This window comes from Ranitomeya imitator, chromosome 3, assembly GCF_032444005.1.
Source record: "Ranitomeya imitator isolate aRanImi1 chromosome 3, aRanImi1.pri, whole genome shotgun sequence".
Classification (NCBI taxonomy): Eukaryota; Metazoa; Chordata; class Amphibia; order Anura; family Dendrobatidae; genus Ranitomeya; species Ranitomeya imitator.
In genome coordinates, this window is record NC_091284.1 from 510,277,065 (window position 1) to 510,289,461 (window position 12,397).

The 12,397-nt window shown below is 41.1% G+C and overlaps 1 protein-coding gene across 1 annotated transcript in view; it reads left to right on the forward strand.

The window, feature by feature from the left end:
• Positions 1-12,397, forward strand: part of EGFL6 (EGF like domain multiple 6) — a 149,242-nt gene that overhangs the window by 48,631 nt on the left and 88,214 nt on the right. The window contains exons 2-3 of the mRNA XM_069757671.1: positions 8,735-8,844; positions 10,941-11,033. Of these exons, the coding sequence (XP_069613772.1) occupies positions 8,735-8,844; positions 10,941-11,033 (203 nt within the window). The remainder of the gene's footprint in view (positions 1-8,734; positions 8,845-10,940; positions 11,034-12,397) is intronic.

The window sequence follows — 12,397 nt, forward strand, 5'->3', positions numbered from 1 at the left end:
TAAACTTCAGACAGAAAGGCCCACAAACAAACAGCAACTGAAAACCACCACAGTGAAGGCCTGGCAGAGCATCAAAACGGAGGAAACACAGCGTCTGGTGATGTCCATGAGTTCAAGACTTCAGGCAGTCATTGCCAACAAAGGGTTTTCAACCAAGTACTAAAAATGAACATTTTATTTACAATTATTGAATCTGTCCAATTACTTTTGGTCCCGTTAAAAACAGTGTGGCACATGTTAATGAGCTGAAACTCCTAAACCCTTCATCCAATTTTAAAGTGGATACCCTCAAATGAAAGCTGAAAGTCTGAACTTCAACTGCATCTGAATTGTTTTGTTTAAAATTCATTGTGGTAATATCTATAACCAAAATTAGAAAAATGTTGTCTCTGTCCAAATATATATGGATCTAACTGTAGGTCATAGGAAGCTGAATAAAATGATACATTGATATCTGTGATCTGATATTTTATTCCAGAGAAATCCACGCTATTCTTAATATGTAAATGAGCTGTTAAGATTTATGGGCAGAACATGGATCTCCCCGAGAGTCTGCCACCAGAGCTTATTTTGAATTAAATGGGGCGTTACCAGTGTGGGACAAATAATGACAGACAGTCTGCTCTCCTGATTTCACTGCGGAGCTGTTTGTGAGTACATTTAACACTCTTGAAGCTTTCTTTAGGCAGTCAGTGAGGAGGGAAAAGTCAGTACATCAGAGCTGGCTGCACTATAAGAGGAGAGTTACAGCTGCAGATGTATTTGTAATAAGCAAAAGCTTAGCTCCGATGTACTGCCAACAGCCCTATACTGGCTGTCTGTAAGAAGAAAGTTGAAGAAGTGTTAATTGTCATCATACTCAGCTACTCAGCTCTGCAGTGAGATCAGGAAAGCAGACTAAGGCCGGGATCACACACAGCGAGATACGGCCGAGTCTCGCTGGTTAAAACCAAGCTCTGGCACCGGCACTCCAGAGCAGAGCGCGCGGCCGCATAGCAATACATGCAGCCGCACGCTCCGCTCCGGGGTGCCGGTGCCAGAGCTTGGTTTTAACCTGCGAGACTCGGCCGTATCTCGCTGTAGTGTGACTCCGGCCTTAGTCTTTACATGTCTCACACTGGTAAAACTACCTTTAATTTAAAATAAGCTCTGGAGACAGACTATCTAGGAGATCTATGTCCCGCCCTATCAGCTCATTTATATATTAGGAAAAACATGGATTTTTCTGGAATAAGACATTGGATCACAAATTTTCAAGGTATAATTTTATTAAACTTTCTATGTCCTGCATGCCCATTAAAATAGTTGGTCCTTCCGGTAGATTCCGTTAAAATGATTTTATGTAAAAGAGACTTTTCGTATGTTCACACGATGTCTTTTCCTGCTTTTTAGGGGCAGTTATGCGTTTAAAAATGCTGGAAACAGAGCACAAAAGATGCTCAACAGAATCTATGTTGATTTGGTCATGCTTCTAAGTGTCTTTTAATTGCTTGAGGTTTTCAAAAATGCCTAGGTGATGAAAATAAAGTACATGTCAATTTTTTAAAGTGGATCCTGATGTAAAGCACTATAACCCAGGCACTGTGCAATCAAAAGGCTGAAAAACAAAAAAACTTCAGGAAAAAAACTGCAAAAATACTTGAGAAACTCTTCAAAACCTCTTCAGGCAGAGTAAGAGTGTGTTCAAACTGAGGTTTTTTGGTGAGTTTTCAGAGTAGAAATTATCTGAAATGTGCGCACAGCATCTTTGAGACACCCACAGAACCAATGAGTTTTTAAAGGAAAAATGCCAGAATTCGTTGTTTTTGCTCTCCATATAACATGGACGGCTTGCTAACAAAGTTGCTCGAAGAATGAACACCTTACTTCTTTTAATTACTTCACGCTTTATGAACCCTGAAGCAGGTAAAATAAGAAATATAAGACAGAGCATGTGCACACAAAGATGCACAGTAATGTCTTTTTAACATTACTGTGCATTATGTTCCTTTTTTGCTGTGCTTTTGTGGCACTTTTTCAAGAACCTACCTGAAAAAGCACTTTATAAATGTTAAAAATAATCAACATATGCACAGTAATGTCAAAACGACTTTTTGTGCATTTGTTCCTTCTTTTTAACCACTTCAGCCTTCGAAAGCCAGAAAGCGACCAAAAGAAGTGACCTCAACATTCTACAGGTGGCTTCTATTTGGAAATTGCCACTATTTATACATAGAATCTAAAAAAGAAGACGCCACAGAACCGAATTAGAAGACGGCAAGGAAGACAATTCAGAAAAAAAAAATCTATAAGCCTGTAAGGCCGGCATCACACTAGGCGTATTAGGCCAGCGTCACACTAGCTAGTTTTACGGACGTATGAGAGGTGCAGAAAATTCGGATTGCATACAGTACAATGATTCTCTATGGCCCAGCTCCTATCTGCCGTATTTTACAAATCCGTATTATACGGTCTTGTACGGCCGTAGAAAATCGCAGCATGCTGCATTTGTCAGCGTATTGCGCAAAAAATCCGCCAATAAAAGTCAATGGGGCAAGAAAAATACGGATTACACACGGACCAACAGTGTGACTTGCGAGAAATACGCAGCTGTGTTCTATAGAAAAGCCGGCAATTCAGTGCGGTGTACAGTAAAATCACACTGACAAGTTAGAATAGAATGGATAGAATAAATGTGTACACATAGTATAGGGGTGTGTAATATATATATATATACAGTGGGGCAAAAAAGTATTTAGTCAGTCAGCAATAGTGCAAGTTCCACCACTTAAAAAGATGAGAGGCGTCTGTAATTTACATCATAGGTAGACCTCAACTATGGGAGACAAACTGAGAAAAAAAAATCCAGAAAATCACATTGTCTGTTTTTTTATCATTTTTTTTGCATATTATGGTGGAAAATAAGTATTTGGTCAGAAACAAACAATCAAGATTTCTGGCTCTCACAGACCTGTAACTTCTTCTTTAAGAGTCTCCTCTTTCCTCCACTCATTACCTGTAGTAATGGCACCTGTTTAAACTTGTTATCAGTATAAAAAGACACCTGTGCACACCCTCAAACAGTCTGACTCCAAACTCCACTATGGTGAAGACCAAAGAGCTGTCAAAGGACACCAGAAACAAAATTGTAGCCCTGCACCAGGCTGGGAAGACTGAATCTGCAATAGCCAACCAGCTTGGAGTGAAGAAATCAACAGTGGGAGCAATAATTAGAAAATGGAAGACATACAAGACCACTGATAATCTCTCTCGATCTGGGGCTCCACGCAAAATCCCACCCCATGGGGTCAGAATGATCACAAGAACGGTGAGCAAAAATCCCAGAACCACGCGGGGGGACCTAGTGAATGAACTGCAGAGAGCTGGGACCAATGTAACAAGGCCTACCATAAGTAACACACTGCGCCACCATGGACTCAGATCCTGCAGTGCCAGACGTGTCCCACTGCTTAAGCCAGTACATGTCCGGGCCAGTCTGAAGTTTGCTAGAGAGCATTTGGATGATCCAGAGGAGTTTTGGGAGAATGTCCTATGGTCTGATGAAACCAAACTGGAACGGTTTGGTAGAAACACAACTTGTCGTGTTTGGAGGAAAAAGAATACTGAGTTGCATCCATCAAACACCATACCTACTGTAAAGCATGGTGGTGGAAACATCGTGCTTTGGGGCTGTTTCTCTGCAAAGGGGCCAGGACGACTGATCCGGGTACATGAAAGAATGAATGGGGCCATGTATCGTGAGATTTTGAGTGCAAACCTCCTTCCATCAGCAAGGGCATTGAAGATGAAACGTGGCTGGGTCTTTCAACATGACAATGATCCAAAGCACACCGCCAGGGCAACGAAGGAGTGGCTTCGTAAGAAGCATTTCAAGGTCCTGGAGTGGCCTAGCCAGTCTCCAGATCTCAACCCTATAGAAAACCTTTGGAGGGAGTTGAAAGTCCGTGTTGCCAAGCGAAAAGCCCAAAACATCACTGCTCTAGAGGAGATCTGCATGGAGGAATGGGCCAACATACCAACAACAGTGTGTGGCAACCTTGTGAAGACTTACAGAAAACGTTTGACCTCTGTCATTGCCAACAAAGGATATATTACAAAGTATTGAGATGAAATTTTGTTTCTGACCAAACACTTATTTTCCACCATAATATGCAAATAAAATGTTAAAAAAACAGACAATGTGATTTTCTGGATTTTTTTTTTCTCAGTTTGTCTCCCATAGTTGAGGTCTACCTATGATGTAAATTACAGACGCCTCTCATCTTTTTAAGTGGTGGAACTTGCACTATTGCTGACTGACTAAATACTTTTTTGCCCCACTGTATATATATATATATATATGTATATATTTGAGATATTTATATTTCATACAGCGCTAGATAGCAGAAAAGCCGGTAATTCAATTCCCGGCCTATCCTATCTCCTTCTCAAACCCGACAGGATACGAGACATGGTTTACATACAGTAAACCATCTCATATCCCTTCTTTTATTACATATTCCTCTTTAGTAATGTAAGAAGTGTCTTTGTGTCAAATTTGGGGTCTCTAGCTATTAAATTAAAGGGTTAAATCCGCCAGGGTGGGAAAGCCAGTGACTGAGGGCAGATATTAATAGTCAGGAGAGGGACCATGGTTATAGGACCCCCCCTGGCTAAAAACATCTGCCCCCAGCCACCCCAGAAAAGGCACATCTGGAAGGTGCGCCTATTCTGGCACTTAGCCACTCTCTTCCCACTCCCGTGTAGCTGTGGGATATGGGGTAATGAAGGGTTAATGTCACCTTGCTATTGTAAGGTGACATTAAGCCAGGTTAATAATGGAGAGGCGTCAATTATGACACCTATCCATTATTAATCCAATAGTACGAGATGGTTACTAAAACACACACACATTATTAAAAACTATTTTAATGAAATAAAGACACCAGGTGTTTTAATATTTTAGTATACTCTTAATCCACTGAAGACCCTTGTCACCTGAAACAAAGTTAAAAAAAACAAGCAACAATTTTCCATACCTTCCGTCGTTCAGTCTTGTCCCACGCTGTAAATCCATCTGAAAGGGTTAAATCATTTTACACCCAGGAGCTTTGCTAATGCAGCTGTGCTCCTAATTGTAAAACTTGGTGAATGAATGGAATGCAGGGGAATGAACTGTAGTTACCTCGAGTCGCAGTGATGCGCCCTCTGCTGGATGAAATCATATGAACTCGAGCATGGGAAAATATTCTGAAAAGTTCCCAAAAGTTACCAAACGCGGAACGGTATAAACGCCTCCCCCAAAAGAAATTCATGAATAGCTGGTTTTTGATCATTCTGCCTCACAAAAATCGGAATAAAAAGCAATCAAAAAATGTCACATGCCCGAAAATGTTACCAATAAAAACGTCAACTCATCCCGCAAAAAACAAGACCTCACATGACTCTGTGGACACAAATATGGAAAAATTATAGCTCTCAAAATGTGGTAACGCAAAAAATATTTTTTGCAATAAAAAGCGTCTTTCAGTGTGTGACGGCTGCCAATCATAAAAATCCGCTAAATAACCCACTATAAAAGTAAATCAAACCCCCCTTCATCACCCCTTTAGTTAGGGAAAAATTAAAAAATTAAAAAAATGTATTTCCATTTTCCCATTAGGGTTAGGGCTGGGGTTAGGGTTAGGGTTATGTTGTGAATTCCGCTCTTGGGCTCTCTCCGGTGGTTGTAAGTGGCACTTTTGTGAGTTCTGCTCTTGGGCTCCCTTTTGTGGTTTCTAGTGGTATGGCTGCTCCTTGGAGTTAGCTGTCTTCAGCTGCCTCCACTTATCGTCTCATCTGCTCGGCTATTTAGGTCTGGCTCTTTCTTCAGCCAGTGCCACTTGTAAATGGTTCCTGGTTGGATTCACATCTCTTTGGATTTCCCTGTTATCCTGACCAGTTCTGCAAAGCTGTTTTTTGCTTGCGCTTTTCTGTTCACAGATTGTGGACTTATCCGTTCAGTGCCTCCTATGTTTGTCCAGCGTTATCAGTATGAATTAATTCTGTCTTGCTGGAAGCTCTGGGAAGCAGATTTACCCTCCACACCTTTAGTCAGGTGTGGAGATTTTTGTAAACTCTGCGTGGATCTTTGTAGTGTTTTATACTGACCGCACAGTATTCCATCCTGTCCTATCTATCAAGCTAGACTGGCCTCCTGTGCTTATCCTGGTTTCATTCTGTGTATGTCTTTTCCCTCTCCACTCACAGTCATTATTTGTGGGGGGCTAATCTATCCTTTGGGGATTTTCTCTGAGGCAAGATAGTTTTCCTGCTTCTGTCTTTAGGGGTAGTTAGCTCTTATGCTGTGACGAGATGTCTAGGGAGAGTTAGGAGCATTCCACGGCTACTTCTAGTGTTGTGTTGAGCTTAGGGACTGCGGTCAGTACAGTTACCACTTCCTTCAGAGCTTGTTCCATGTTGCTCCTAGACCACCACATCATAACAGGGTTAGGGTTAGGGTTAGGCTTAGGGTTAGGGCTAAGGTTAGGGTTAGGGCTAGGGTTAGGGCTAGGGTTAGGGTTGGGGCTAGGGTTAAGGCTACAGTTAGGGTTGGGGCTAAAGTTAGGGTTAGGGTTTGGATTACATTTACGGTTGGGAATAGGGTTGGGGTTAGGGTTAGGGGTGTGTCTGGGTTAGAGGTGTGGTTAGGGTTACCATTGGGGTTAGGGTTAGGGGTGTGTTTGGATTAGGATTTCAGTTATAATTGGGGGGTTTCCACTGTTTAGGCACATCAGGGGCTCTCCAAACGCGACATGGCATCCGATCTCAATTCCAGCCAATTCTGCGTTGAAAAAGTAAAACCGTGCTCCTTCCCTTCAGAGCTCTCCTGTGTGCCCAAACAGGGGTTTACCCCAACATATGGGGTATCAGCGTACTCAGGACAAATTGGACAACTTTTGGGGTTCTCACAACACATCTAGATCAGTTCCTTGGGGGGTCTAGTTTCCAATATGGGGTCACTTGTGGGGGGTTTCTACTGTTTAGGTACATCAGGGGCTCTGCAAATGCAACGTGATGCCTGCAAACCAATCCATCTAAGTCTGCATTCCAAACGGCGCTCCTTCCCTTCCGAGGTCTGCCATGCACCCAAACAGTTGTTCCTCCCTACATATGGGGTATCAGCGTACTCAGGACAAATTGGACAACAACAGTTGGGGTCCAATTTCTCCTGTTACCCTCGGGAAAATACAAAACTGGGGGCTAAAAAATAATTTTTGTGGGAAAAAATTTGTTTTATTTTTACGGCTCTGCATTATAAACTTCTGTGAAGCCCTTGGTGGGTCAAAGTGCTCACCACACATCTAGATAATTTCCATAGGGGGTCTACTTTCCAAAATGGTGTCACTTGTGGGGGGTTTCAATGTTTAGGCACATCAGTGGCTCTCCAAATGCAACATGGCGTCCCATCTCAATTCCTGTCAATTTTGCATTGAAAAGTCAAATGGCGCTCCTTCGCTTCCGAGCTCTGTCATGCACCCAAACAGTGGTTTACCCCCACATATGGGGTATCGGCGTACTCAGGATGAATTGTTTAACAACTTTTGGGGTCCAATTTCTCCTGTTACTCTTGGTAAAATATAACAAATTGGAGCTGAAGTAAATTTTTTGTGAAAAAAAGTTAAATGTTCATTTTTATTTAAACATTCCAAAAATTCCTGTGAAACACCTGAAGGGTTAATAAACTTCTTGGATGTGGTTTTGAGCACCTTGAGGGGTGCAGTTTTTAGAATGGTGTCACACTTGGGTATTTTCTATCATATAGACCCCTCAAAATTACTTCAAATGTGATGTGGTCCCTAAAAAAAATGGTGTTGTAAAAATGAGAAATTGCTGGTCAACTTTTAACTCTTATAACTCCCTAACGAAAAAAAAAATTTGGTTCCAAAATTGTGCTGATGTAAAGTAGACATGTGGGAAATGTTGCTTATTAAGTATTTTGTGTGACATATCTCTGTGATTTAATTGCATAAAAATTAAAAGTTGGAAAATTGCGAAATTTTTAAATTTTTTGCCAAATTTCTGTTTTTTTTTTTACAAATAAACACATTTATTATCAAAGAAATTTTACCACTATCATGAAGCACAATATGTCACGAGAAAACAATGTCAGAATCACTGGAATCCGTTGAAGCGTTCCAGAGTTATAACCTCATAAATGGACAGTGGTCAGAATTTTAAAAATTGGCCTGGTCACTAACGTGCAAACCACCCTTGGGGGTAAAGGGGTTAATTCGTTTTAAGTGAACATGCTTTAATAAGGTGTTATCTGAGCATGCTCGTTTGCTATCCGAGTGTCTTCGGAAAGACATGCAGGGATTGCCTACGAATAGCCACAAGACATGTAGCCGCGGGGACTTGAACATATTTTTCGAGCACGCCAAAGACACTTGGTTAGCACATGACATGAGCTCGGATAACTCCTTATCCAAGCATGTTCAACTATCACTTATGTTAATATCCTTTAAATATGTCAGTTGCAAACAGTAGTTTTATGATATACCATATATACTGCAAACAAGGAGACAATTTTCATTAGGGTTTTATTATATATAGTTAGGACGGGAATTAGAAATTGAAAGTGTCTCAAACTATAAGCATATGAAAGCTATCCATGGAACATGGATAACTAAGGTTATTTTTATGTAGCTTATACATGGTGTTCATACATTCACAACAATAATATATTGAATGGTATCACTCTCTGTATCTGCAGAAGGCATAGACGGCTCATACCATCTCTGAACACACCTGGGCTATGTAGATATGGAACCAAAACGGAGTGCTGCTACGGGTGGAAACGAAATAGCAAAGGCCAATGTGAAGGTAAACTACAACCTGCCTGTTTGTTTATATTTTACTAGATGGCAGCCCGATTCTAAAGAATCGGGAGTCTAGAATCCATATATACTTTATTTATTCAAATGTAAGAATAATACAATTAATAAATAATAGTAAGAAAGAACAAAAATAATAGGCAGTATATGGAGAAAACACCAAACAAAAGTTCAAAATTGGTGTGAAAATGTCACTGAACCACTTCACAACTAAATATATATAGTTTTGGTAAATGGTATTATCATTTTTTTGACGAAATGCGGCAGGAGCTTGAAGAGCAACGTCACTGGGCCCGCCTCCACGCAGTAGAAACTTGCTGTGAGGTAAAAATTCAAAAATCACACCAAAATGGCGGGCGGAGTGTGTCACAGTACGGCACGTTTCTGATTGGTCGCTCGCAGCAGGCGGCAACCAATCAGACACTGGACACTGTTGACGTCACTTATCTCCGGACATTAGCTCCGGACATTAGCTCCGGACATTAGCTCCGGACAAAGCCACGGAAGTTGGCACAAATTGCAGGAAGTAGTATTCTAGGCAATTAATCTCCGGACATTAGCTCCGGACATTAGCTCCGGACATTAGCTCCGGACAAAGCCACGGAAGTTGGCACAAATTGCAGGAAGTAGTATTCTAGGCAATTATATATTAGACTAGATGGCAGCCCGATTCTAAAGAATCGGGAGTCTAGAATCCATATATACTTTATTTATTCAAATGTAAGAATAATACAATTAATAAATAATAGTAAGAAAGAACAAAAAATGGCTGCACTCACCAGCTCTTGACAATTCTTGTTATTTAAGGTACAGTTACACAGGATCCATGAACATGCTTATGAGGGGAGGGATGAAAGACATCAGACGACAACTTTCTGCATCATTACCATACTTTATATCAGACCTGATCTTACGTGCGCCATCAGCAGCTTTGGGCTCTGTGTCATTAGTATACTTAACAGTGTCCATGCGCTTGCATCTATCCTCTGTACTCTTGTTAGCACGCTGTTTGCGCTTACGTGCGGCATCGGCGTCTTTTTGCTCTGCATTATTAGTATACTTTCTATCAGACCTAATCTTACGTGCGCCATCAGCAGCTTTGGGCTCTGTGTCATTAGTATCCTTACTATTAGAGCTCATGTTGGCTAAGCTAAACAGCTTTAAGCGTGGTGGTGGCAAACAACAGGTTAATAAGAGGCAGTGTCAGGTAGTAGGAAAATAGCCAGTTAATAATAGGCAATAGTTCTTTGCAGGAATGCAGATATTAATAAATAGGCAGTTTATATTGCAGAGAAATTGCTGGGCAATAATGGACAATGTCCTTATGTGGCAAATAATAGAGCAATATACCCAATGTGGCAAAGAAGAGGTTAATAAACGGCAGTCTCTCAGTATAACAGTCAGTGAATAATAGGCAGTATATGGAGAAAACACCAAACAAAAGTTCAAAATTGGTGTGAAAATGTCACTGAACCACTTCACAACTAAATATATATAGTTTTGGTAAATGGTATTATCATTTTTTTGACGAAATTCGGCAGGAGCTTGAAGAGCAACGTCACTGGGCCCGCCTCCACGCAGTAGAAACTTGCTGTGAGGTAAAAATTCAAAAATCACACCAAAATGGCGGGCGGAGTGTGTCACAGTACGGCACGTTTCTGATTGGTCGCTCGCAGCAGGCGGCAACCAATCAGACACTGGACACTGTTGACGTCACTTATCTCCGGACATTAGCTCCGGACAGGAAGTTGGCACAAATTGCAGGAAGTAGTATTCTAGGCAATTATATATTAGATATTTCATGCGATAATGGTTTGCCAGGTCACTAATGTAGTTTATGGTCTATGACAGCCCAAGCTGATAAGTAGGGACACAAGATCTAGGGTCCAACATCTGTATGGAGCTTCTAATTCTTTAAATACAGAATGCCTATAAATTATAAATATTATTTTGTATTTGTGATTATTATTCATCCCTATATAATCCCCCATTAACGAATAGTACATTAAAACTTTTATTTAATTAATATAGACAGCATGGTCCTAGTGGAATTATTATATTTTGATGCATCTTGTCATTCTCCAGCTATATGTGAACAGGGCTGTAAGCATGGCGAATGTGTGGGACCGAACAAGTGTAAATGTTTCCCTGGTTTCACCAGCAATAACTGCAGTCAAGGTAAGTAAGGTGACAGCAATCATGTGCTAATAATGCATAAATAATATACAATCTGATTTTACCAATCTTGTGTCTTCTATGTTTGGATAAATGTTAAGACAAATTTGCAGGTATTTGTTCACTTGTGACAATTTCTGGATTAGAATTGTGTGTGAATTAATCTACAAACTTTGGTCATAAACTTTTTTTTCCTTGTAGTAGACTAATCTACAATAGGCCACACTGATATCAGAAAATCCAAAGCACACATTCAGCCAAATTCTAATATTTCAGCATTTATTGATGCAGAAATTCTAATGTTCCAGCATACGATAAAATGAGAACAAAATATTGCTTGTCAGAAAAGGGTAGAAAAAGTAAATCCATGGGATGGTGAAACTTTTGTCCTGCACAGTAATTACAACCCTAAGTAATAGATTTTTATACTTTCTGCTACTTATCTGGTGTATTAAATCCTTCAATTGCCATACTCTTGTCATGCTGATATAAAGATCTTAGGGCTTGTTTACACATTGCATTTTGCCACATTTTTTCCTGCTGAAAAATGTTGTGTTTTACAGTACCTGGAAAATAAATGAGATTTCAGAAATCTCATACACATGCCGCTTATTTTTTCCTTGAACATCTGAAGCGGGTTCAAACTTTCAGCATGTTAATTGTTTCAGCGTTTTTTATCTATTCAAATGAATGAGGAAAAGTGCATAAAAAACGCATGCTTAAAGGGGTTGTCCGGTCTAAAATGAAAAGTCTGCAGATACTCAAGTGTATTGAGTGAGGCTGCACCCACTAGACGGCCATGACCACCGGACGCCTGCACGCCTGCACCCACTAGACTCCATGCTCACTGGACGGACGCAACCACTAGATGGCCATGCCCACAGGACGGCCGCACCCACTAGACTCCATGCCCACTGAACGGACGCACTCACTAGACGTCCATGCCCAAAGGATGGCTGCACCCACTAGACGGCCATGCCCACTGGACGGACGCAACCACTAGACGGCCATGCCCACAGGACGGCCACACCCACTAGACTCCATAAATTTGTAAGGAGTGAGGGCACGCCAACTAGACTTCTGCCCGGGAGTATGCATATCACATACATTACCGCTGTTCCAGGCACAGAAACCATTGAATCTTTGCACCACACAGCAAACAGTGACTACAGACTTTTGATTGTAGACCGGACCGCATCTTTTAAGCAGTGTTTTTCCTGCAAAGAGACCCTCGGAAAATTTTGATGCAAATACTCAACATGTGCACATACCATAGTTCTGAGCTGCTGAAATTCCTCTATAAGCTAAGCGCATGGGGGGGATGTATGACGTGTGCAGCTGCACAGGGCTCTGGTACGGTATGGGGC